The sequence below is a fragment of the Acomys russatus genome, chromosome 29 (assembly GCF_903995435.1).
Source record: "Acomys russatus chromosome 29, mAcoRus1.1, whole genome shotgun sequence".
NCBI classification, from domain to species: Eukaryota; Metazoa; Chordata; class Mammalia; order Rodentia; family Muridae; genus Acomys; species Acomys russatus.
In genome coordinates, this window is record NC_067165.1 from 40900712 (window position 1) to 40927801 (window position 27090).

A 27090-nucleotide genomic window follows, 5' to 3' on the forward strand; every position below is an offset into this window, starting at 1 on the left:
CGTCATGGGTGCTGTGCAAATGGCTTTGAGCCATACCATCTTCCCCTTCCTCCTCATCACCTCTGCAGGCACCTGTGGCCCCCCCGCCCTTCCAGCCAATGTCTAGCTACTCTCTGGGGAGCCGCACCTGGACAATTCAGCCCTCTCCCCTTGGCATTTGCCCCTTCCACCTCCTCACGTAGCCTGACTGCCCTCCCAGTTTCCTCTCTGCTGTAGTGGCTTCAGTTCTCCCCGCATCACTCTGCATGGGCGGAGACCATCAAGGGTTGGGGATTACTGTGGTTTGTTCCCTGTCCTGCATGTTATTAATTGAACACCAGATATGTCATCTTGGATATGCAAGTGGCATTCTCTATTTGGAGGACACGGGATTACAGGCATATGCACCACAGAACTTAACCTGGTTCTCACATTTACAGTTTCGTGTGGGTAGGTTAATGCGCTGCCAGCATGTTAGTTTTCGGCTTTACCAGTTGAATGCCAGCTGACACGACTGGTGGTAATCACCTTCACTCACTGAGCCATCGGCCCTTTACTATCTTTCTGAACACTTGTGTCTGATGTGAGTCAGCCACCACACAGGTACAGAGGTCAGGGGACTGTGTGAGTCAGTCCTCTCCTTCTACTATGTGGGTCGCAGGAACTGAACAAGGGTCAAGGGTCTTCCCGCTCTTGAGCTATCTTGAGGGTGTTTTTCCCTGGGTACTGTGAATGGCATCTGTGCCATGCTAAGCTTGAACTCTGCAGGCAATCACACCCAGCCCCATCAGCTTGCTATTTGAAGCTTCAAACCTGTCCCTGATGGCTTGACTGAGAAACGGTCCCCACAGGCTTGTGTATATGAACAGCTGGACCTCTCGTGGCTAGAGGGTTAGAGGGACAGTTCTGCTGAATGAAGTGTGTGTCACAGGCTGCGGTCTTGAGTAAAGCACTTGAGTTTGCTGTACACTGTGCTCTCACAGCTCCCATGCCTTCCCATTCCTCTCTGAAACCTTAAGACCAACCAACCTTTTACCCCTTAGTTGCCCTTAGTTATGTCAGCTATCATGGCAACAAAAAAATTAACTGATATACCTTAAAAAGGACAGAGGGTAGTAACCGGGACAGGAATCCTGAGAGAGGAGGAAACAGCCTTTGAGAAGTGAGGCCACAGAACCCAGCAGGAAAGGGTTAAGGTGGCAGCACAGGCAGGCTGCTACAGGGTAGGCCCAGGTCAGCAACAAGCAAATGACAACAGAAGAGTAACTCTTCACCTCACAGGTGGCTGGGAAATGCGCCTGGCAGGAGAGATAGGCAAAGGCATGGGCTTAAGGAGAGACAGAGCACAAGGTGGGCACTGTGCGCTCCCCTACCTGTGTAGGCGGTGATCCACTCTGTGCCTGCAGGTTATGAGCTTGTGGCCAGATCCACAGGGATACTGTGAGGGGTTAGGGACAATAGAGTCTGTCACTTGATGACCTCTGGTCCTGCTTAGCTGTAAACCTGACATAGCCTGAAATTAATCTGGAGAAATAATTTTAATTGAGGAAATTCCCAGATCAGATTGACCTGTGCCCATCCATGTCTGTGGATTATCTTAATTTACGTAACCCAAGGGCCCAGCCCACCACGGGCAGCACCATTCCCGAGGCAGGGAGGGGGGTCCTGAACTGTATACAATGGAGTATAAGCCTCCCAGCCAGGCCTCGAGTAATGTCCCCCGGGGTCCCGTCCAACTTGTTTGGCTGTGAAGCGAGTTCCCTGGTCAGAGGTAATGGCTGTGGATCAGCTTGCAGGGTTGTCTTCAAGCTCCTGTCTTGATGTCCCTCAATGGCACTGTGACTGGAAGCTATAAGCTAAATAAACCCTTTCCGCTCCTCCACTGCTCCATCACAGCAAGAGAAAGAACACAGAACATCTCTCCAGCCTGAGGCAGGGGAGATACTTCCGGTGTTTCCTTTTGGTTCCCAGGCTTCTGGGTGTAGGTCAGCACAACACACCTACCAGCTAACTCCTTCAAGCATCAGGGCTCCACAGACTCCCTGTACCTCCTCCCTACAAGGCACTCCCACCCTGGATGGGTGTTTTTCCTAGGGAGCTATCCCAGCAAACAAAGAAAGACAACACTGCCTGATACAAGTCAAAGGTTGGTACAGTTAAAAATTTTTGTTTTGCTTTTATAAAGAAAAATAACATTGTGTTTTACGTATGAATCAAAACATAAGTAAAAGCCCCTCCTGGGTGCACAGGGCGCCAGGCTATGCTGCTGGGAGGGGCTTTTCGCTGGGCGCTTCCTCAGGGCAGGAGACAAAGGATGCTGGGGAACAGTTTGGTTTCATTAGGCAGGAAATAAAATTTAAAAACCTGATGCACCCACTGTACAAATCCAGACCAAGAGGTGCTACCTCCGAGCTGGAAACTCTGGTGGCAGCTGGATTCATGGAGGCCTGACACTGCCCTGACCCAACTGTCCATGTACTGGGGTGTGAGACAGCCTAGGCGCATCAGAGCTCAGGACAGCTTGTAGAGGTTAAGTCAGGTCTCCTTCCCTAAGGTAAAAAAAGCACCCGGAGCTTAAGAAACCACCTCCTGGCAGGGTGAGTAGGAGGCATCTGTCTCAAAGCACAAGCCTTACCTGGCAAAAGATGTATAAAAAAATAAAGTTAAACTTTATCCCTGAATGACAGTGAAGACCCTCTCTGCCCCATGCCCCTCCCCCACAACAAACCCCAAGGGATGCAACACAAAGACACACAAAAAGACAGACAGACAGACACACACACACCTGGGGCCAAGGCCTGGGATGAGAGAATGGGACTGACCCCCACAGGCACACATGGCCCCACACCAACAAAAGGGCCACTTAAAACAGTTCTTCCTTCTTCCTCACGGGACAGGACCTGTTCCAGCAAGCCTGCAGTGTCCTCAGCAGGGCAGTCAACTGAGGCGGCCTGGAGCCAGAGGCCACGCGGGACACAGACGGGGGCAGGATAAAGGAGAAGATAGAAGGGCCTCAGGAGAAAGGGATCTGGGTGTGGGAAAGGTCCAGTCTCATCTGAATTGTGCAGCTCACGGGGAACTGATGGGCCAGGGTGGCTCTGGTGTTCTCAAGGTAACAGAGCTACTTGCTGGGAAAGTCACAAAACAGGTATGTGAGGCAGGAGTCAGGGGAGGGCGAACACTCAGGATCCACAGCTGCCCAGCCTGCTCCAGGAGGCTTGCTCTCCACAGTGGGCAGGTGTGAGGATGGCGATACTCCACGTGCTACTCCCAAGGGCTTTCTTCATCTTGGTTCTTGGTGGGCTCTGAGGCAGGCCTCTGGTATCTCGGAGTACAGAAAAAGATGTGACTCACTGGGCAGCAGTAGGGCAGAGGCAGGCTGGCCCCTGGTGCAGGTACAATAGCACTTATAACCCTGGGGATGGGCAGCCTGCCAAAGACCCCTGGCTTCGGGGTCAGAGTGTCAGCACCAAACACAGTTGATGTCTGCAGTCTGTTGTGGGGACAGCAGGTATCCTGAGGTCAGGGACTCAACGCACAAGGTTGAGGGCCCTGGTGTCAAGGCAGAGACAGAGCCCCTCAGGGAGGGTCTGAGCGGCAGTGGTGGAAGCAGCACGCACGGGGCACTGTCCTCTGGAAGGGCAACCAGGTGGTCAGCGCAGGCTCTGGTACAGGTAGGCTGAGGTGAAGAGTGCATTGGCAGCCAAACTCAAAGCCAGGAGGCCCTGGACCAGGGAGGGGCCCACACGAGCTATAGGCAGAACAAAAGCGAGAAACAGTGAAGCTGGCTCCCTAATCCAGGCAAGCCCTCTACCCTAGCTAGCTAGGCCACATCCAGTCTTCCCTCCAGCAAAGTCCTCCCTGGCTGGAGCTTTGCTTCTCTGAAGGCCTATCTTTCCAGGACCTATGTGACACCATGGACCCCAGGTCAGGCTGCCTGTGACTGCACCCAGGAACAAGTGGGCAATCAAGACACCAATGTCACAAAGGAAGAAATAGTGTTGCAGGATTATTTGATTCCACTGTGATCCCTGAGATTGTGAACTGTAAAAACTGTCTTTTGAGCCAGGCGCCTTTAATCCCAGCACTCGGAAGGCAAAGGCAGGTGGATCACTGTGAGTTCGAGGCCAGCCTGGTCTACAAAGTGAGTCCAGGACAGCTAAGGCTACACAGAGAAACCCTGTCTTGAAAAAACAAAACAAAACAAAATCCCAACCAACCAACCAACTAAAAGAAAACCTATCTTTTGTTTAGTATGGTTGAGCCCTAGCACATACCTTTAATCCAAGAACTTTCTGTTCACAGGACTGAGTAACGTTAACCCTAGGTCAAGAGGCCGAGCCAGAAACCAGCTGACAGGAATTAAAGAGTAGGAGGGACTTTGAGTTGAGGGGAACTTAGGACGGCGTGTAGAAGCAGACTGGTTTTTTAGCTCTTTAGCTCCTTGGCCTTGGGTTTTTTAAGCTTTGAACCACCAAGCCTTTGGCCTTGGGTTTTTTGGCCTTTTCTTCTCGGGCTGCCAGCCGAGTTAATGAGACTTTTGAGCCTTTTTCTTCCTTCCTTTTGACATGAGCTGAGTAGGAAGGTCAGCTGGGTGCTTTCTCTGCTTCTCTGAGCTGGCAGGTTTTTCACCCCAGCACCTGGCTCCTGAGTTTTTATTTGTAAAAAAGAATGCTTTGGATTTTCATTTAGAGGTTCCAGGTCTTTTCATCACGGCCTCCAAGTCACCAGACCACACAGTCCAGATCTGATCCAGGCACAGCACTGGCTCCTAATTAGGAAACTTCACTGGCTGACCTGTCTCTCCCACCACCAGTGTCCTGCTTTCCCATCCAGCGGATGTCACTGGATTAACACTGATGGTCTCACACCCTGCCTGTCAGTAATCCAGCAGGCAAGGAGCCAGGATCAACCCAAGAGGCTGGTAGGCACTCTGGCCCAACAGGAATCCTTTGGAGTTCCCAGGCCCACAACCCAGCAGGCTCCGACTTCCCAGAGCAGAGCCATCCTGGATGGCTCCAAAGTCTGCTCCGAGCATAGGAGCCCTGGGCTACCCAGGGCTACTGAACATCTGACACGGGGCTAGAGCAGCTGAGGAGACGAACTAAGTTATCACAGGTGTGGCACTCTAGAAGGTTCTTTATCATAGATAGTAGTCCCCTGAAGTGAGCTTGGGGATTAGCTCTCCCAGCCCTGGATCACAGACCTTTCCAGAGAGAGGTCTCCTCTGAGCACCCTTTGGTGGTGGTGTCTACCACACAGGTGGAAGACTGGGACGAGTCATCCTCTTTCTTGATGGAGTGGCCGCTGTCTATTGTCAGCATCGACCTCATATCTGCAGAAGGAAGAACAAGCACCCACTGTACCCAGGGACACCTCGGTAGCTCTGCTGTAGTCCCACAACAAGGTCCTCCAAGTCCCAAACTGCCCCCCTTTGAGCGGCAGAGGGCCAGGGCCTTGTTTGGACCCCATGCTGAAGTCAAGGCAGCAAGTAAATGCTAACTGGCACCAGCAAGTCCCATGAGGCCATGAGGCTGAGGAGCAGCATGGCTCCAGGGATATGATATGGGCCGCTTGCCTAGCCCCTTCCTCTCAGCACCACTTAGCCCATGTGGCCAAATCTACCTGCACTTACAGACCCCAAGAAAGCCACACCCCCCCCCAAGAGGGTCTGGATTTTAACAGACTTTAAGCAGTTAACTTTTAAAAAGGCTCTGGCAGTGTGTGAGGGTGTAGGCAGATGAAAGCACTCATAACAGTGCAGGCTGAAGGCAAACAGGCTTCCCAAGGCCCAGTGAACAAAGACCTGAAAGTCACTTACGAAAGGACAAAACTCTCCACCAGAGCCACACTGGGCAGGCTAGTGCTCACGAGTGACTGGGGGTGCCCCCACCACAGCAGCAGACACCCTCTGGGATCAGTCAAGAGCTCCCGTAGCAGCTCCTGCTGCTTGTTTCAGGGCCACACATACCAGTGGTGTGCTTTGTGTCCCGAGTGCGGTTCCTCTGGGGGAGCTGGGAAGGCTCAAGGAAGAGGCTGCCATTGGGTGGTGAGTGTTCTTCCGAGCTGCTGGGGGTATTCGGTGCTTCCCCAGAGGGTGAGAAGAGCAGTAGTTTCTGCCCTTTCAGGTTGAGCCGGGCAGGGCTGATGAGGGGCCTGCGGTGGCGCAATGACCCAGAGCTGGAGGCCATGGAGCTGGCCACAGAAGGTGCTGGGGAAGGGAGAGGGGAGGAGGGGAAGCTGCCCGACAGCAGAGAAAAGTAATCTGCAGAGAGAGGACAATACGACAGCGATGATTGTATGTTGAACTTACATTTGCCACCTGGCTCTTGTTTTTTTGTTTTGTTTTGTTTTCCGGGACAAGGTTTTTCTGTGTAGCCTTGGCTGTCCTGGAATCACTTTATAGACCAGGCTGGCCTCGAACTCACAGTAATCCACCTGCCTCTGCCTCCTGAGTGTTGGGATTAAAGGCGTGCACCACCACGCCCTGCACCACCTGGCTCTTGGACCTGGTGCTTTCCCCTAACTCGTGAAGGAAGGTAAAGTGCAGGCTGGGGACAATGAGGAGCTCAGCAGGGACCTGAAGGAGGAGGGGCCCGGCCCCACTAGGACCTGAGCAGGGGGTAAGGGTGGAGGTACCTCCCTGGGGCTCCATCTGTGGGAACAGTATTATATTGTCTGACCCTAGCCCTCCTTCACATCAGAGGAAGCCTAGACATAGCCACGTTCGTCTCTTGCCCTGGGTGGGGTTTGAATACAGGTCCACTGCCCCCAAACTCAGTTAACCTTATACAGATGCCCTTAGCTTCAGAGGTACTTGGAAACAATTTTCCAGCCCCTTCTGCCAGCTCTCATTTTCCTTACCTGAAAGAGAAACCTCTCCGGGTGGAGATACCCGAGACGGTGGGCGGCTCCCGCTGAACAGGTATCCTGAGTCTGGGCAGAAAGAGAAACGCAATATAGACAGAACCAAGGGTGACAAGCCAGAGCCCTCTCTGTCTCTACACCCCTGCCACACAGTTAACTCCCTGTTTTCATGAAAACAGGTACTGCCATCCAGACACATGCAACACTACTACTTTGCCAATAAAGACACTGTCAGCTCCACTAGGTCAGAGGAAGTCAGCAGTGGCCACAGGCTCTGCCTCATTCCTCGCTCCACACTATGCATGTATGAGTGTTTAGCTTGCATGAGGTAGGTAGGTATGTATGTATGTATGTATGTCTGTATGTCTGTCTGTATGTATGTATGTGTGTGTACCATGTGAGTGCAGTACCCACAGAGGCCAGAAGAAGATGGCAGACTGCCAGAAACTGGAGTTACAGATGGATGTGTGTGAACTGCCTTGTGGATGCTGGGAATGGAACCCCCATCCTCTGGAAGAGCAGCCATGCTATTAACCACTGAGCCATCTCTCCAGCCCCAAGGCACCACTTTTCACTCACCTTGAGTTCCACTATTCTTTTTCAGGGGCGCTACAGTTCTTAGTCCCAAACCACTGGACCTCACAGGGCACCCCACATTGCCTCTTCCTAAATCAAATATACCCTTAGGGCAGGGTCCTGGCTCGCATTCTATGGTCTCCCAAGTGCCCAGATGCAGGCAGCTGAAGTACCACGATGGTCCCTCCTCTCCTCGAGGTCAGGCCAGATACCTAGGAAAGGCTCTACAACTCAAGTATGCCTATCAGAGTGCCCCCAAACAGGTCTGCACAAGGCGGGAGATGGACCTCTATGGGGCATGAGTGGCAGGCTTCAGCATCTAGCAGAGAAGCACAAGTGTAGAGAAGAGAGAGAGAGAGAAAGGGAAAGACAGAAGAAGAGAGGGAGGGAGGGAGGAGAGAGGGCTAGACAGGAGGCCCACCCTGGTGCCTGAACTCTAGACCTGGTCTCCTAGTGTATGAGCCATAGGCCTACAGAGAACTTGGTCCTGGACCTCCTTCCTGCCCTGGAGACCTGGGGTCCTACTACTACTATTTAGGGGTCCACAGAACTCTGCTGCCACCTTGTGCTGCAACAGAGAGATCTGCTGTCCCTAAGAACCAGGAGGAGGCCTATTAACAGGCCTGTCACTGGGACTGCTACCTTCTTCTCCCAAGGGGCTTGAGACAGAAGTCAGTCCTGCGGGCCCTGGGCTGCTGAAGACACACGGGGCGCAGACTTCTCTACTGTTTGCGGAGTCCCCGCCCCCGCTCTGATTAAGACCAGTAGCCACTTCTGGCCAAAGGTCCACTCTGAGTGCTTGGCCAAGCAGTCCTTTTTCCTCTCACCACAGTCCCAGACACAACTGCCTCATTTTATTGTTGTTGTTTATTTTTCGAGATAGGGTTTCTCTGTGTAACACTGGCTGTTCTAAAACTTACTTTGTAGACCGAGCTGGCCTCGAACTTACAGAGATCCACCTGCCTCTGTCTCCCAAGTGCTGGGATTAGAGGTGTGCATCACCACTGCCTGGCTATTGTTATTATTTTAGATTCTAGGAAGGCCTCAGGCCTCATGTGGCCTAGGTAAGTGCTCGATCACTGAACCACACATCCAGTTGGAACCCAAGGCCCCATTCTGTGCCCTGGTTAGACTAAAGCCTGGTTTGTCAGCTTCCTGCACAGAGTAAATCCTCACAACCCCAAAGAGTGTACACAACTAGCCCGTGTCACAGGCGGGGAAAGGAACCCCACTGTAAAACAACTTGTCACACTTCTACCCCTAAGAGCAGCAGATGGGGAGAGGCACACTGGCAGCTGGGTGGGTGGGAGGCAGAGCCGGGAGCTAGGTAAACGGACTGCTTTCTGCACAGGAAGTCCCGCCTTTCACCTTCGTACTGGATATCTTGAAGCTGGAGTAAGGGGAGGCGTAGGGGGCAGGACATGGGCTCTGGCAGCAGAACCAGGGTCCTCCGCAATAACGGTGTGGGCCTGACTGTTGAGCCATCGCCCCAGTCCCTTATTATTATCTTTTCTATCTATCTGTCATCTATGCACCCATCCACGCATCCACCTTCCTACCTACCTATTGACAAGATGCTGCTATGGAGCCAAGACTGGTCTTGAACTGCCTATGTAGCCTGGGCTGGCCTTGAACCCTGAGGGTGTACTAGGAAGGGGAGGGGCAAGAAGGTGTCCCTCCAGACAGGGCTGGGACCTGGCCTCTTCAGGCTCTACAAACAGCAAGCAACCAGCAAATGCAACTGGACCAAACCAAAGCCTTGTCCTTCAGATACACACTTTTCTAGTAAGAGAGGTAGGAAAAGGGAGGCAGGTGGATTTCTTGAGGCCAGGCCTGTCTACAGAGCTGAGTTCCAGGACAGCCAGCACTACACAGAGAAACCTTGCCTTGAAACCCTCCTCCCAACCAACCAAAGCCCCACCAAGCCCCACTGACTGTAGAGAGTGAGGAACCTACTCTGGCAGCGATGTTGATGACTGCAGGTGCACAGCTGAGAAAGGGGGAGCATGGGTGGCTTCTGTGACAGCCTGACCTCCCCGCCAAAAAGTAACAGTCTAAACAGGAAGCCACTGAAGGGAACTCTTGTGGTTTTTTTCTTTTTGATTTTTCGAGACAGGGTTTCTCTGTCCTGAACTCACTCTGTAGACCAGGCTGGCCTCCCAAGTGGTGGGATTCAAGGTGTGCACCACCACACTCGGCTAAAGGGAACTTAAAAAGGCGTGATAAGGCCGGGCGCAATGGCTCACGCCTTGAATCCCAGCACCCGGGAGGCAGAGGCAGGTGGATTACTGTGAGTTCAAGGCCAGCCTGGTCTACACAGTGCGTCTAGAACAGCCAAGGCTATATAGAGAAACCCTGACTCAAAAAAACCAAAAAAAAAAAAAAAAAAAAAAAAAAAAAAAAAAAAAAAGAAAGAAAGAAAAGGCGTGATAATGATGCTGAGGCATAGCTCTCCACAATGGACGGCTTCAGGCAGGGCTGCAGAAGGGGAAGGATGCAGATCTGTCTGAGGGGCAGCTACTGACCATGCTCCACAAATTGGACTTGGTTGTGTTTTAAATTTATTTAAAATTTTTTATTTTTAGGTTTTTTTTTTTTTTTTTTTTTGGTGGGTCACCAGGGTTGGGGGATGGATATGGACAGACTGGGAAGTAAGTGTGATGGGGCACATGATATGAAATTCCTAAAGAAATCAATAAAAATATTACCCTGGGAAAAAAAGAGAGAAGGGGCTGGAGAGATGGCTCAGTGGTAAAGAGCACTGTCTGCACTTCCAAAGGACCCGAGTTCAGTTCGCAGCACCCACATGACAGCTCACAGTTGTGTGTAACTCCAGTTCCAAGGGACCTGACACTGTTATACCAATGCACATAAAATTTTTTAAAAAATTAAAAAATTAAAAAGGAAAGAAAGGAAGGTAGGTGGAAAATGGTAAAGAAAACCTCAGTGAACCGTCATTTACTGAGACCCAATGGGTGCCATACTTTCTGGGGTGGGTGGGTGGTGGAGTATCTCACACAGCCCAAGCTGGCATCAAACTGGCTATGTATTTGAGGACCGTGAACCTCTGGTCCTCCTACCTCTCTTCCTCCAGAGTGCTGGATTTACAGGTGGACAGCACCAAACAGTATTGGGGATTGAACCCAGAACCTTGTGAATGCCAGGCAAGTACTCTACCAACTGAGTTTCATCTCTAGTCCTCCTTTGAGCCCTTTAAATATATAATTTCAAACAACACAACCACCCATGAGGAACATTCTCCTATAGGCCCGTGTTCTGGGGAGGGAAACAAACGGGTATGATTAATCAATGTGGCTCCTAAGTAGGCTCTGAGGCAGGGTCTGAACCTCAGCTGACGGTCCAACTATCTCTTTGGTATTATGCCATCTTTCCTCACAGGATTCTGGCTCAGCTGTCCCCAGCCGGCTTCTGTCATCAATGCTTACTAGATCTTACCTGTCTGGGTCAGAGAAGGTATGGTTCCCAGGGAGAGGGCACGACTGAGACGGCCTGGCAGCGAGGAGGGCGAGACCCGGCGGGAAGAGCGGAAGAGCTGCCGCTTGGTGAGAGGCAGGAAGCCGGGTGGAGTGGGGACAAACATGGATGCTGGCGAGGTTGTGATGCTTGGGCAGGGCATGGCCAGGCTGGGGCTGGAAGGGAAAAGGCTGGCAGCGTCTCCTGAGAAGTACCTGCAAGGGCCCGTGGGACACAAAGAGGAGGAGAGTGAGCTGGGAAGGTTCTAGAGACAGCCTCTGCACAATGGGGCCCGGGTCCTCCCAGGGTGTGAGGTGGGCCTGAGTTGGGATCCCAGAGGAGGCGTGCGTTAGTCAAAGCAAAAGAGCAATTGTCCACTTATTAGGAGCGGGTGGCTGGGAGATGCCAGCATGACCCACCCCACCCTGCATGCCCCCTTCAACCCTTAGGCTCACTGCAATCTACCTCTACTACAAGTCTCGGCATTAAAGTGACACTGTTACCCTGGCGAGCCTCATGCCAATCCCCTTTGGCCCCGAAGCAAATATTCCTATCCCCAGACCAGGCACTCATCGAGGCTCGGCAGACCTGGGGTTCTTCTGGCTGCCTTCCATTCTTTGCCTAGAGGCTCCCAACGAGGCAGCTGGGCTCAGAGACACTCTAGATGGTCCCCAAGTAGACTGGGACTTTAGAAGATGCTGCCACATCTCCCTGAGGCTGGGCCTCATGAACATGCCTCCTGTAGCAAAGGGGGAGGCAGCCAAGCCCTGGCTTCCCAGAAATGGCTCTTACAGTGTACACACCAAACTAAATCGTAGAAAAGACCCCAAACGATCACCAAGCTGCCCGGAAGACAGAAGGTGACAGTGTCTCTTTAACTTGAGAACGGTACAAATCACACAACAGAACCTGATGGCCACAGGCCAGAAAGTCACCATGCTTCTGATTAAGGCACCCGATTACAGAGGGGAGAGGGGCAGAGGCAGTTAATACATTAGTCTGCCATCTGGAAGGAGCTGCCGGTATCCAGCCTTACCTCAGTCCCAAGGGACAAATGAGCTCAGCAGACACTGTGCCGACGGATGGGCTGGCAAGGTCAGGCCCCATGGTGGAAGGGCTAAGGCACCCACGCTACCACGGCTCAGTGCCTCGGGGGCGGGGGCGGGGGGGGGTTACTGCTAGCCAAGTTCCGCATCACCTCTTTCCCCATCTTTCAGTTTTATGAGAAGTGTATGTAACCAGATGGTGAACGCCCAGAGAATCAGATGACCTTCCGAGTCCCTTGCAAAGGACTGAACTTCCAGCTCAGTGTGTGCGGAACATAGGAAATCAGGGCACAGCAGAGGGGCATTCTTGGACGCACCCTAACTTTGCTCCCAAAGCTGCCTTTTGGGGGCTGTTAGAAGCCCCACTCCTCACTCTAAGATTCTGAGGAATGCCCTGCTTAAACAGAGAAGTGGATTTTTTTGTGGGATAGGATTTACCTTAGTGGTAGAGTATTTGGTGTGTGTGTAGTCTGGGTTTGACTTCTAGCACTAAAAAAAAAAAGCTTGGTGGTCTACCTTTTTTCTTTCAGGATTACAACTGAGTCTGTCAGGACCTCAGTGAATGGCCGGGGGGGGGGGGGGGGAGGGCACGGGACACATGTTTAGGCACCTTAGAGTGAACAGAGGTGAGGCTGGAACCTGGGTACCACATGCTTGACTGTGTATGAGCCTTTGTGGGGAGACACTGGCCTTGCTGAGAATTTGGTGGAAGTTGTGGCAGGGTGTCTGTCAGTCAGCCTCAGAGCAGGTGCAAAGGCATGGCCGAGCCCTTCCAGCAGGTGGCAGCAGGATGTTACACTAGGCCTCCTGAGCACGTTCTTTCCACAGCCAGGAGCCAAGAGCGACCCTGGAGTAGGTAGCCCCAGGGATCAGCAAGCAGTGGGGGGGAGGCAGTGCGTGCATAGAAAGGGTCCTAGCCAGGCAGGAACCCCGTCCTCCTGGTCCTTAGCCTTAGCGTCAGCAACAAGAGCTGAGCTGGGCTTTGCTGGCACTTCCCTATTCTCACCACTCTGCCCATCCTTGGGGCCACACCATGGTTAGCCCTGGGGTCCTAGCCACTGAGCACGGGAACTGGTGCCGCTTTTGAAGCCTCTCTCAGGTGGAGGTGAGAGAGGGCTTTGGAGGTCTGTCTCCCTCTTGCTGTGACACAAAGCAGCATCAACAGATGAGTGAATCCCAAAAATGGTGAAGCCTGGCAGGGGCTCAGCTCTGCGCTGCCCTGGGCAGTTCCTGAGGCAACCTCCTCTGTAAGGGTCCAATGCTTCTTTACTGAGTGGTCCCCAAATGCCTACAGCTCAAACCCAACTCTGTTGTCTCCTGTCCCCTGGGAACACTGACTGAGGAGGGCCACCAGGCTGAGGCTGAACTCACTAACCCATCCCTGAGGGAGCCTCAAGACTTACTCCTCGGAGCCCCATCCAGAGCGTGGCTGCTTAAGCATCAGCTTATTCACATGGGAAAAACCCTGGGCAGCAAAACAAGGGAACAGCTGTGCCCCCAAGCCGTCCCATGTCATTGCCAGTTCCCCAACCTGCTCCCAACCCCAGACTCCTGTGCAAGTGCAGCACACCCCCAAACCCACCCACCTCCCACCTCAACACAGAAGCCCTTCTTAAGAATCATTAAAGAAAAAAAGACGCGGTACCTGGCGCCAACCGGAATGAGCAAGACCCAGGAGGCATTTATTGAAAACACAGCATTCAAACATGACGTGTACGGCCAGTGGCAGTTACAATGTTAGGGTCGCTAGACAATTCATCACAGTTCCACTACACGACAAGACTTGTACTGGGTGCAATAAAGGACACAACAGGATGGACGGGCTGGACAGGGGATGGAGGAGGGTGGTCAATGGTTTGCTCCAGGGCTGGTGTTACGGAGCATCTGCTGGGCCCAACATGGGGACCCCAAACCCAGGTGAGTACAGCAGCCTCCCTCCTTCATTATCAGCTGTATGTACCTGGATGATCCCACTCTGACCAGGGACGGCCTGGTGCTGGTCCCCAGTCAACAAGCCACATTCCAAGGGTGCCTGCATTTCCTCAGCTATGGACAGCTACACCAGAATAATCTGGCACTTTCCAACTAACAAAACTATAAAGGACTATTAATGTTAAATCGTAACAAAACTCTTTTTAAAAGGCCAGGAACCCTTGCCCCACCATGCCTTCTACACCCTCCAGAAGGCAAAAACGGCATGCTTAGCAGGGATTCTGTCTGGCCAGAGCTGGGTCTGTGTATCATAAATAATTTAAATGTGCACGCATGCACGTGCGAACACACACACACACACATGCACGCACGCACACACACACACACACACACACGCACCTTGCTTCTATCCAATGCCAAGAATGCAGAAATTAACACCATACTGTCAGCCTCTTTGATTTGAGACTAACATCCACAATACATCTAAGAGGATGCGCAACCACAGGCCCAACACTTATCACATCTTTTCCCCCTGTAGGCCAGTTTCTTGGGAGAAAGAGCTCCACAAGGTCAGTAGCAGGCAGCTAGCCCACATCTCAACATGGCTCCTCCACACCTCCTCAGAGATGGGCCTTTCATACCCTTTGCCCAGAGCAAGCCAAGCCCTTCAATGCCAGGAACCAACCCAGTCTCCTGACCCTTCCGGCTCCCTACACATGGAAGCTGAGTGAGACACAGGTTACTGTCTGATAACGGAGGGTCAGAGGATAGATAGAATGGTTTTTAAGGACCCTCGAACAGCTTTACCACAGTGGGGACGGGCGCTTCTCCAGCCTCACATGGGGTTCCAAGGATGACTGACCAGCCACCTCAAACTCCCAGCAGCCGATGGCCACATGTGATGTAACATTCATTCATGTGTAATCTGCCTTTGCCCTCCGTAGGCTCTGGTGCAGCCAGTAAAGGAGCCTGCAGCTTAGTGGGATCTATGCTAATAGACAAGCGGCAGGACACAGCAGCGAAGGAGTGTTAGTTCAATCTGGAGCCACCAGAGGGCAGCATGCCAGGTGGGTACAGCATTGCCTATGCTCCAGATGGGATCTTAGACAGTGACTTCTTCCATGGCCATCACCTTCACTGCCAGCATGTCACCATGTGTTAGCTCACACGGTCCTCAAATCCACAGCACCCACGGCTCTAGAGAGAGACCTCCTCCCACTCCAGATGGTTTACCAAAGCTGAGAGACAACTGGGGTTTGTCCAAACCCAAACAGCTAGCAAGGGCCTGGTTTGTGACCCTTCCCCTAAGATGGCAGCTTTTGGGGTGGCATCCTGAGAAGCTGTGCCTGAGAGGAGGCTGAGGCGGAGAACACATGGGCCCTGCAGCTGCCCCAGAGAATCTGAAGGCAGAAGTCTTGGCACCCTCTACAAGTAATCCAAGGAAGCCTCCGATGCCAGAGGACAAGGTGACAGCGACCTGTCCCCTCGGGGATGATCAGTCCTGGCTGGCTACAGGGTTTGCTCACAAGGACTGTCTACTTGGGAGGGGCTTGCCTCACAAACCTTAGCCAAGGCCAAGCTGGACTAAGAGCTGTACTGGCCACTGCCAGGGAAGGACCCCGAGGGAGCGTGAGTCTCAGGGAGGCCTTGAAGCAGGACTGGGACAGACACCGAGAGGCAGTGCAGCCACAGGAGGAATGAGGGAGTGTCGGGTTCAGGAGATGAGGGGACAGCTCTGCTTTAGTCCTTAGCTCACACCACTGAGAGGCCATGGCTTGTCACCTAGCTAGTGTCAAGCAACTGACAAGGACCTAGAAGGCAGGCAACATCTTCCCTTTGGAATCAGTCAGAGAAAAGCTGGAGCTAGCGGAAGCCATGGGCCAGAAGCAGGACATCTGAGAGCTGCCCAAGTTTGAGTCACTGGGGCTACGAAAGGGTCTTAAGCCAGAGAGGTGGGAGTGTGAGCAATTACAGGGCACCTGGGGAACATCAAGCCTGGGAGGCGGGGGCTTGGTGGTGCTAGGAAATAAAAGCATGAACTCAAGGCTCTGCTAAGGGGGTGGGAGTGGGGTGGCTAAGAAAAGACAGAGTTGCCTACTTCAGGGGGCGGGGCCAAGCCCTGGGCTGTTTCATCACCTGTCCTCCCCCCACAGTCACTGCTGCTTCTCTGACCTTCGGGGCCGGAATCTCCGTGAGCCTGTCGTTTTCCTTGTAGCCACAGCAGCAGTGAAGCCCACCAGGCAGCACAGGGACGTGGTACTGAACTTGAGTGTGTCTAGCCAGCTGGGCGAGGCAGCCTGAAGATACTGCTCTGTCAGGTGCAGCCCCAGCAGCACGGCCCAGAGACAGGTAGAGAAGGCATCAATCCGGCGGAGCCTGCTGGAGAAATCAAGGTGAGTGTGTACCCAGTGGGCATACAGAACCCCTGAGCCCTGTCACCAGAGGGAGAGGCCAGCGAGACCAGCAGAGGGTCTGAGGCCAGCCTGACTCATAGCCGCCCATCACCTAGCCTGGGAACCAAGGCAGGAAACTGCCCTCACTTGAGTTTCCACAGCTTGTTACTCTGACTTTAGAGGGATGTGTGAGGTGACTGGGCCCAGCGGCAGAGGGCAAGTGGCCAGCTGGCTCAGCGTCACTGTTGTTTTCGGTCCTGCATTGTCCTCCTGGCCCCTGGAGAACTTGGACACGTTTTCTAGCTGCATGGAATTCAGCACAGAGCAGAAGACCACCCAGACCTCCTGGTTCCCACACCCAGGCGGCGTGCCACGTGCAGACCTCTGCCCACCCAGTCGCCAGGCCCCACAACACACCTGATACGGCCAGCGAGCAGCATGGCCAGGAGGCAGGTGAGCAGGCCCATGGCCACAATGCCGGTCTGGTGGCTTTGCCCAAAGGCCCAGGCTTCATGTAGCTTCTCTGTGGCATGCTCAGGCAACAGGCCCAGCAGCTGCTGCCAGCCCTCTGCTTGAGTAGTGGTGTTGTCTGAGGCAGCAGAACTGTTGCCCCCAGGAGGTAGGGCTGGGGGCAGGGCAGCCCCTGGGGTGAAGGGTTCGCTGGGGCCATACAGTGTAGTGGACAGCAAGAAGGCACAGGCCAGGAAGGCCAGGGCACGGAGCAGGATGACCTGGAGTGGAGCCTTCACTGCCGAGGAACTGAAGCTCTGGGGAGGGAGAGATGGGTCAGTGAGAAGCCAGAAAGCCACCAATGGCTACCCCTATGCTCACCCTGTGGGATGCTGGCCAAGTCCCGATACCCAGCGGTCCTCCTCCTACGCCCTTCCTTTGATGCTCAGTGCTAAGCTACTGCCTCACTGTGGCGGGTCTCTGCTCCTTCTCCTTTAGAGAAACCTTTCTACACATCAGTCACTTTGTGCTTCCAAATCTTTCAATCACTTTGCCATGTTTTCACCAGAACTTCCTATTACACTTAATTGGAATGCCAGTAAGATATGCAGACAACTCTGGCAAAAGCTCATTTAAATTTTCTTGCTAATAAGTTACTCAGATTGGAAACCAGAAAGCTAGAATAAGAACTAGGGGTCTGAGGTCTGATGACAGGGATCGCCTGTCCTACTGAACAGACATAGGAGAGTAGGCACAGAGGTAAAATAGCCAAATGGTCAGCAGCGAGCTACAGGACGGAAATGACACAGCTGGTGTACAACCCAGGCCACCTCTCAGACACAGTGTGGAGCAGCTTGTGGGGGGATTCTCACTCTCAACACATTTGCTATTCTGACTTAAGCTTTTGCATGCAGACAAGTCCCCTGTCTGGACTTATTATTTTTAAAAAACCCAGACTACTGGGCTGAAGAGATGGCTCAGAGGTTAAGAACACCGTCTGCTCTTCCAAATGTCCAGAATTCAATTCCCAGCAATCACTTGGTGGCTCATGACCATCTGTAATGAGATCTGGTGCTGTCTTGGGGTGGGCAGGATACTGTATAAATAATAAATATAATCTTAAAACAAACAAAAACAAAACCCAGACTATTTGTTTACCCACTGTAACAAAACTAGAGTTAATTTTAGCCACATGTGCCTGGGTCTGAACCCCTGCTTTGTTGTGAATCACACGCGTAGCCCCTTGCAACCATCTCAGTCCCCCATCCTTGGTTCCCACAGCTGTGACCAGGAGCCACGGTACCTAACATCACGAGGCTGCCTCAAGGAGTAAGCACAACGGTGTCTCACAAGTGGAAGGGTCGGCAGGGCAACCGCAAACCAGGCTAAGGAATATGACAGCCACATCGTGATCCTAGTCACTCTTACGAAGATCCCTCCAGCTGATGACACTAAAGGGTCACCAGGCAACTGTTTCCCAGAACTGGAGTCTTGGCATGCTGCACTGTGCCCCAGCTCTGAGAGCATCACCCACACAGACTCAACACTCAAATGTCCCGTGGCCTCAGACCTGCCCATGGGCCTGGTCAGCCTCCCGACGCCGCAGCTGGTGGCTGAGAAGCAGGGCCCGCAGCTGGCGGTTCTGGTGCTTGATGTAGTACTCAACAGCGGCCTGGCAGGGGCGGCACAGCTTATACATCTGCTCCAAGTGGTGGCGGTACACCTCGATCTCCTCATCATACCGGCCCTGGGGGAGGGGGGGTGAGGGGGAGACACGGCCTGCGTTACAGCTAGGAACTGGGTTCAGACTCCAACCCTGCCTGTGCAAATGGTGATCCAAGCTCCTAGGAGCAGAGTCCCATCCCTTGCTCCCTCAGGGATGCAGTAAGGTACAGCTGGTGTATGGGACGGGGTACGGGGGCGGTGGTGGTGGCGGCGGCGGCGGCTGCTGCTAGTGTCATCTCTTGCTGGGGTAAACAGGAAAGTCACTTGGCCGCAATCTTTCCCTCATGGCCTCTTTGTAAATAGCATTTATTCATTTATATAGTGTACGTACATGAGCGTGTATGTGGAGGTCAGAGGATAATTTGTGGGAGTTTGTTTTCTCTTTCTACCGTGTGCAGCCCAGGAATCAAACTCAGATAATCAAGTAAGTGTCTTTGCCCTCTGAGCCATCTTGACGGCTCTCCCTCTTGGCCTCCTAGCTCATTCCTGGTCCCTCTCTCTTTTGTAGGCATCTCTGGGGCCCAGGTGGGATCTGCCTTTACTCCTCCCAGGACAGCATGCTAGGCAGGGTAGACTAGCGAACGAGGCTAGGATGCATGCAGCCCCTAAAGCTGCAGCTGGAACTCAAGGTCTCTACCTCCCTCTCCTGAGGGATAAACCCCTCTGGCCTGGCAGGCTCTGATTTCCAGGGCGTTCACCCAGGGGCTACAAGACCACAGTGAGAGCAAGCTCAGCTCCAGCTGAGAAGGAAGCCACACAGCCTGGAATGTGGGGTGGCAAGAGGTGAACAGCCAGCCAGAGGGCTGGCTCTACCCAGCCATGCACGCTCACCTCCTCACGTGGTGTGAAAGCAGCCAGCTGCTTGATCTTGGTGGTCTGGTGGTGGCTGCACCTCCGGCACAGCAGGACCTGGCTGCTCACCCACTGCTGCGGCTGTGCAGGGTCACGGGGACTGGGCACACTGCTCACGTGGTTCAGGTGCTCCATGTACTGTGCTGGGATGGGCTTGTTATAGTCACCATTCTGGGGAAGGTAGGAACTCCTGGTCAGTGGGGGCCCACTCAGGAAGGTTCCAGACTCCAGACAACCATACCCTGGCTTTCCTTACACAAAGCAACAGCACCGTTCCTTCTGATGCTGCCTCATGTGGAACCCCCAAAATCTAGGTGCTAAGAAGCCACCCAGCATGCACAGCAGGACAGGCCCTGGGGTGCCCCCTCCACTTTGTCCCTTAGACCCACACTGAGGACTCACTGAGCCTGTAGTTGGCTGCCCGTGTTACTAAGTCTCAGGAAAAGCTACACTCAAGATGCTCACATACTGTTTATGGGGGCTGGGCAGTCAGGACTGAGACAGAGAACAAACCATCCACAAAGCTGAGTACTTAATATCTGTAGACCGAGGCTACAGAAGACATGCCCTGCTCTTGACTTGAACCCCAAGCTTGCCACCTGTTGTGGTGAGATGGGACAAGTGGCCACAGTTCCCTGCACCTGTTCTTTTTCCTCAAAGGGAGACACGGTGCCAGGACTACAGTTAGAAGACAGTGGCGTGCAAGGCTGAGCTTCAGGCTGGCTCAGAAGCAGCCTTAGCACTGTCCACCCACCGCCAGCCCGTACCTCTTGGAAGCCGTTGTACTGCTCACAGTGGGGGCAGTCCCAGCAGTTGCGGTTCCCATAGGGCACCAGTGTATCGTGGTTGCAGAACCAGCAGTTGACCACTGTATGCGTTGGCTTCCTCCTGTGGACCAAGGTCAGCAGGGTTAGTCTGGAAGACTACTATGAGGTGTTAGACCATTGAAGAACAGGAAGTGGCATCCGTGAAGGAGATGAAGGCCCAGCCAGAGGCGGTGGAGGGAGGAGAGAGCCTCAGATGCTGTGTTGTCCTAGGATGACCGTAACTGACAAAGTACTTTGCAGGAGGCAGCTGGAGACTCACAAGCTCTGTAGGCTCTGGAGCACCCACCTGGGAACCCAGGGCCATCAGCCCCCCCATGTCCTGGGTCTCAGACAGTGGGGAGGGCGGTGGCATAAGCTCAGGGCTAGCTAACCAATGGGCCAAGAGAGATGACGCTTGGGACCTTTCATCCCTTGTGAGCAGAAGCTGTGTTCTAAGACTAAAGGAAGCTTTCTGTCCTCAGAAAAAACCCCTAGAGGAGAGCGAGCCAAGGGCAGGGCCTGGTGACAGGAGCAGGGACAAGTCACAGCTGCTCAGCTAGGACCCAGCCTTTTGGAGAAAGGGGGCGGGGGGCAGGCCCACAGTGGGCTTCGTTGGCCACACAACCAGCGTGGCTGCAGGCTAATCCTGGCCCAGATGCTGGGGATCTATCTGTGCAGCACTACGGGGGGCACACAGCAAATGGCCAGCAAACCCAGCCCCAGGACTCTAGAAACAAAAAGGATGAAGGCAGCAGCTGTGGAGCCCTGGCATCCTGGCCTAGCCCTTTTGCTCTGTCCTCACTCAGAGGCCATGTCTAGTTCAGGGGCACCGCTGAGACCTGAGCAGAGGGAGCCACCACACACAGATGGCATGACTCTCTGGCCTTTGCATCCTGAAAGAGAGGGTTCCTGGCTATGGAGGCTTATGACTGTGTGCCCAGGAGGTTTCCATTTGTCCAACTCAGCATGTAAGACACACCTGACTGCTTCTGCATGTCACGAGGAGGCAGTGACAAGACACAGGAGTCTTGGAATGGAAAGGGTCATCTAAGCTGGGCAGTGGTGGCGCATGCCTTTAATCCCAGCACTCGGGAGGCAGAGGCGGGCAGATTGCTGTGAGTTCGAGGCCAGCCTGGTCTACAAAGTGAGTCCAGGACAGCCAAGGATACCCAGAGAAACCCTGTCTTTTTTTTGTTGTTGTTGTTTGTTTGTTTGTTTTTTTGTTTTTCGAGACAGGGTTTCTCTGTGTAGCCTTGGCTGTCCTGGACTCTCTTTGTAGGCCAGGCTCGCCTCGAACTCACAGCGATCCGCCTGCCTCTGCCTCCCGAGTGCTGGGATTAAAGGCGTGCGCCACCACGCCCGGCTGAGAAACCCTGTCTTGAAACAACAACAACAACAACAAAACAAAACAGACCAACCAACCAACAGCCAAACACACAAACAAAAAGCAAAGGGCCATCTAGTCAGGAGGCCAGGAGGGAGGTCAGCCTTGGAAGTGGGGCTTTCGCTCCTGACTCTGCCCACTCTGACTGGCTAGCAGCTCCACTGCCTTCCAGGTTAAGGAAAGAATCCTGGGAGCTGGGGATAAGCACACCTCCCTCACTGGGCTTTGCTCTTGGGAAGTATTGAGCAGTGCTCTGGCCTCGTCAATGTCAATAAATGACCATGATGGGGAGCGCTGGTGCTTTTAGCAGCCCAGCCTCACACTTCCTTCTCCCTGAGTTCTGGCCTACCCACTTAAATAGCAGCAAGGCATGCTGGAGAAATGGCTCAGCAGTTAAGACACTCACTACTCCAGCACAGGGCCTTAAGACTGGATCCAGCACCCACTTCTAGCGGCTCAAAACTGCCTATAACTCCAGCTCCAGGAATCTGATGCCGCTGGCCTCCATAAGCACCTGCATTTATGCACACCCACCGCCCCCACACATACAGAGTTTAAAAACAACAATAAAACACAAGCAAGCCCACCAAGAACCTTCACACCTCGCCAGCAGCACAGAGCCCACAGGCAAAGCCTAAGGACCACACCCAAGGCAGGGTACCTTGTGCCTTGGCTCCTAGGGTCACTCCATCTCTTAAAAGCTTCATTTTAATCCTCATTTCTCAAATGACTTTGCTACTGCCTGGTACTGGACAGCTTTACCGAAAGAGGAATGCAGGACACTGCAGCCCCAGTTGTGGCTGGGGATTTGGAAATGTGCTCTGCTGGGTGCCTGTGTGCCTGGCATTCCTGGGCAATCAAGCCCTTACTTTGTGGTAATTTGTACGTCTTTCCAGGCCTCTTTGTAATTATGCATGAGGCAGACCTCAGAGCTGGTACCTGGGCAGGATGCCTTCTCCTCTGCCCCAAGGCTGAGACAAAGCATCCACCTACCCCTGGGGCTCCTAGCCCTGTTCAATTTGATGGGACCAAAGACAGGTAAGCAGGGACTGTGGCTCTAGGGTGACAAGTCGGCCAGGAAGCCCATCCCACCCAGGAAGCCCTCATTCCCACGCTGGGTCTCCAGCTCTGTTGCTAGGGAAATGGCTTCTGCAAAAGGCCTGCTCTGGAAGCGGAAGGCGGGGGATTCATCCTCCCCTAAAGCCAGAGGCTAATCTTTGCCAAGGGCAGGCGCTGGGGTGGGGTGGGGGAGGTTTCCTCTGCAGCCAGGGCAGCCATTGTCCACCATGGCCAGGTAGGATCTCTATACTAGACACTACCTCCTACAGAGACAGCCCAAAGCTATGTGGGCAGAAGCAGGGCAGCTGGCCCACAATCTAGACCTAGCACCAACCATGAGGTATGAAAGGGTAGGTGAAAATGCAAACAGAGGCTGGGTGTGGTGGCGCACGCCTTTAGTCCTAGCACTCGGGAGGCAGAGGCAGGCGGATCGCTGTGAGTTCGAGGCCAGCCTGGTCTACAAAGTGAGTCCAGGATGGCCAAGGCTACACAGAGAAACCCTGTCTCGAAAAACAAAACAAAACAAAAAAAAAAAAAAAAAAAAAAAAAAAAAAAAAAAAAGAAAGAAAGAAAGAAAAGAAAATGCAAACAGTCCCAGCAGGCACTTTACAGTTCTAACACTGTCCCCAGGGTAGGCTGGGCAGTCCTGACCTCAGACTCATCCAGTTATTGTTTAGGGAAAGCCCCTTTGCTTCCCTGACAAATACCTTGGCCCACTTTTCCTCAAGGCAGCAATCTCAATTCTATGACAAATCACATTTTGAGGAATTAGGTGGAGGTGGTAAGATGGTATATCCCCCCCTCCCTCTTTTTTTTTTTTTTTGGTAGCCTTAGCTGTCCTGGACTCGCTTTGTAGACCAGGCTGGCCTCGAACTCACAGCGATCCGCCTGCCTCTGTCTCCTGAGTGCTGGGATTAAAGGCGGTATATCCCTTTAATGCAGGGAAGGAAGGTGACTCTGCAGAGGACAGCATCTCAACCCATGACCAAGCCCAGGCCATATTCATTGCCATGGCTGAGTGAAGGACCTGGAAGCCACTTCTCCAGCTGGTCACTGTGACACTGAACTCTTGGATGCCAGAGGGAACCTGAGGGAGCTATGGCAGATGGATCCTGAGAAGGGGCCAGGGGCAACTGCATGCCTGGTACCCCCTGCATGAGCTTCAAGCACACACAGCAGGAATAATGAACACCTGCTTCTGCTATGTTTTCTCCATCAGCCCAGGACATTCAGGAAGAGCAAAAACTCCTGCCCCACACCACCTCAGCATAGATGGATTACTTCAAGTTCCTTAGCCCAGGAACCAGTCGAGGCCAATGCGATGTCAAACAGAAGACACTGGAAAGGCTCAGTTCCTGGAGTGCTCTGAGTCTGTGGGGGGCCAGTGTGCCTATCTCTCCTTAAGCATAGCCTGTCAGAGCCAGGCCTGGTTCCCTCAGGGTCTAGGGAAAGCTCTGTTTCACAGGATGTCCCTTCTCTGCTTGTCCAAGTGTGACCTCACCTAACAGGAAGAGTTCAAGAAGGCACATCTTGGGCTTCAGTGGCTGTGGCAGTGCTCAACTGCGACTCTGCACAGCCTGGACCAAGGAGCTCCAGATCTCCAGCCTAATGTCACAGCAGAAACGCCATCCACAACAGCAGAGAACCCCAAAGCTGATCCTTTGGGGAACAGAGCCAGCCCGGGACGGACACATTACCCACTCCGTCCATTGAGCACCATGCAAGGCTTTCACAGATGACAAGTGAGCAAAATGCACCGCCTTGCCTGGGACACAAGAATGACAATCCAGAATAGCTGGCAGCAGATGCCACAGGATTGGCCAGCTAACACACAGGGCCCATGCTGTCCCACAGAAACAGGTGCTCTCAGCAGCAGGGCAGAAGGCAGGAGAGGGTCACATAAAATGTGCACAGAAAGTGGCATCTACTGAGCTGGAGCGGGTAGCTCAGCCCAGACCCAGGAGCAACGGGGCTCTGAATGCTAGGACAGGCTCTGTTATACATCTGAAAGGAGGCTGTCCTTCACAGTCAACACCGACAGATGCCACAGGCTGTGCAGGGAGGAAAGTGACAGGTGCTGAGATGCACTAGTAAGGGGTGAATCCCAGGTGCTTGTACAAAGGGCACGACACACCTGGGCAGCAGCATGAAGAACTGTGGTGGCACAAGATAGATGTGGGACCTCTACCCCAGGACTACTGGTACAGAGAAGCCACGTGGCGGGCATGGCAGTGTGGGTGTGAGGCAGGGCAGTCCTCCAGGCTTTGTTTCCCCAGCTGTAAAATGGATGAGAGTGGCAGTGCCTGCCTCATTGGAGCTGCCGCTTAATTATAGGTACTCAGCAGCCTGTGTCACCTGTACAGGAACAACGGCTGCTCTCATTATTAACAGTGACCGGGACAAGAAAACTCCTCGAGTGACTGGGTTTGGGCTCTAGAGGACTTGTCAGCAACCACTTTGGCCACCTTTAAAAACACAGGAAGGGCTGACCAGAAAACACCCGCTCCACCAAGTGGCCTTCCAAAACCAACTCCTTGTAGCCCTCTTCCAATTTATTCAACACCACTCTCCAGCACAGCCGATCCTGGCCTGCCCCAGCAGTCTCTGCTAGGCAAGGGCAAGCTGCGGCTTCTTGCTCAGTCAGTCTTACTTCAGAATTGTGAGTGGCCAATCTACCTCCAGACGAAACGCAGCACCACACTCTGGCCAATGAGCAGTAGTGGTCCAAACACTTTACCTTGACAGTGTGGAATGAGCACGGAAATGGCATGAAGGGGCTTTTGGCTCCCACTGCAGGAGTGCGTGCCCCAAGGCTCTAGGTTCCTGCCTCCAGCAGAGGCAAGACCCTCACTGGCAGTACAGGAAAGGGTGACCCAGTCGTGGCCACTCGTCCTATCCTGGGCTGAGAAGAGAAGCAGTGATATCCAGGAGGAACCCAGCTCTGGGTAAGCTCTGCTTGGGACAGTAACAGACTGGCCAGGCTCTCCCCTAGCTCCAGGTAAAGAAAGATTGCTTTGGGTTGCCTGATCTTAGAGCGCCCCCTACCCCCACACCCACTTCCTGTTCCTGAGTGGGAACAAGCTTGGGGTGAGATCCTTAAGAATCAGGCAGTTGCCGGGCAGTGGTGGTGCACCCCTTTAATCCCAGCACTCGGGAGGCAGAGGCAGTCGGATCTCTGTGAGTTCGAGGCCAGCCTGGTCTACAGAGCAAGTCCAGGATAGTCAAAGCTACAGAGAAACCCTGTCTCAAAAAACCAAAAACCAAATAAATAAACAAACAAACAACAAACCCAGGCACTTTCTCAGTCCCCTTGAGATGTGGCCCCCTCCTCCAGACACAGCGGACTTCCTCTCCCTCCTTAGAAAGGCCCTTTGCCTGTCTTCAATTTCAGGACAAAAGCAGGGTCAAGGAAGCCGACCCATCAGCCAGGCTGCCAGGAGATCAAACCACAGCCCCTTGTTGCCCAGAAGAGACTAGGGTCAAGTCCCGAGCTTTGCACATCCCTGGCTGTCCCCAAGAGATCTCATAAACGCACATATGCTCCTGGCCTCAGGAAATGTCATCAGGTGGGCGATTCCTTCACCCTGCTGTAGAGGCCATTCACTTCGGGGTTTGACCGTGGAGGCTAATGTCCACAGCCAGCTTTGAGAACAGAGGTCTGTGTGATCTCTGAGCCATGGCAGGGCACGGTACTGCCCCCAAGCCCACCCCAGACAGGTGTCCAAGGAGTACAGAGATTCACCTGAGTGGACAAGTTCCCTAAATGTGTGGAGCGCAGGTTCCTGCCTGAGGCTGCTACTGTTCACACGTGCCTCTTGTAAGCATTCAGCTCGAAGGCTTCACCCGGGGGGAAGCTTCTGTGAGGAGTGGTTATTGTCATCGCATGAGGGCCATCAAGTGCCACTGGGTCTTATCACCCTAACCGATGGCCTGCAGAGGCCCAGCAGAGCAGTACAGCCAGGGGCGCAGGCCTCGAAGGGAGGAGCAAGCTGGCAGCCCCCTCCCCCAGCCTCGCTCGGAGACTGACCCCGGACGAGGTTTTTAGGGGGCGAGGGAAAGGGTGGAGGAAGCGCAGAAAGGGTGTCGCGCATCCTCAAGCAGGCCCGATCGGCCCCGGGGGGACTCAGCCGTGGCCTCGCGGGGGCGGGGCGGCGGCCCCGGCCGCGTGCAGCGGGGCGCGCACTCACCTCCGCGCGATCCGGTAGAGCAGCACGCCGGCGGCAGCGCACGCCGTGATCCCCAGGCCGCCCGCCAGGCCGGCGGTGGGGTAGCTGGCCAGCAGCGCGCTCACTCCCTCCATGGCTCCCGGGCGGGGTCGGTGGGCTGGGGGCACGGGCCGCAGAACGGACTCCCGGCGGCCCGCGCGCTCCTGCTCGCGCCGTGACCTTCGCTGCTTTGTAGGCGGCGCGGACCCGCCCCTTGACTCGGCGCGCACCCACCGCGCAGCCAATCGCCGCACGGGAAGAGCCAGGGTGGGCGGGGCGCCGGCGGAAGCGCTCGGCGCTGGCTCGGTCGCGTCCTCCAGCGGCGGGAGTGGGAAGCCACGC

The 27090-nt window shown here is 53.9% G+C and overlaps 1 protein-coding gene across 1 annotated transcript; it reads right to left on the minus strand.

Annotated features, from left to right (window-relative positions):
* Positions 1 to 3240: 3240 nt before the first annotated feature.
* Tmem201 (transmembrane protein 201) lies at positions 3241 to 26949 on the minus strand. The gene is made up of 11 exons (XM_051172161.1): positions 26731 to 26949; positions 20062 to 20182; positions 19274 to 19465; positions 18288 to 18464; positions 16685 to 17034; positions 16047 to 16250; positions 10879 to 11111; positions 6844 to 6915; positions 5951 to 6244; positions 5186 to 5314; positions 3241 to 3730 (listed from the first exon to the last, which is right to left on the minus strand). Exons 1-11 carry the CDS (start codon positions 26841 to 26843, stop codon positions 3633 to 3635), a joined length of 1983 nt encoding a protein of 660 aa, XP_051028118.1. The 5' UTR covers positions 26844 to 26949; the 3' UTR covers positions 3241 to 3632.
* Between the last annotated feature and the right edge of the window lie 141 nt (positions 26950 to 27090).

What these genes read in the sequence shown, in the direction of transcription:
- Tmem201 (XM_051172161.1), bottom strand. Translation starts at nt 26,843, where the DNA reads ATGGAGGGAGTGAGCGCGCTGCTGGCCAGCTACCCCACCGCCGGCCTG. An exon ending in AGTACAACGGCTTCCAAGAG is followed by an intron (nt 19,466 to 20,061) that starts GTACGGGCTGGC and finishes TACCTTCCCCAG; the next exon opens with AATGGTGACTATAACAAGCC. An exon ending in GGAGACCTCTCTCTGGAAAG is followed by an intron (nt 3,731 to 5,185) that starts GTCTGTGATCCA and finishes TTCTGCCTATAG; the next exon opens with CTCGTGTGGGCCCCTCCCTG.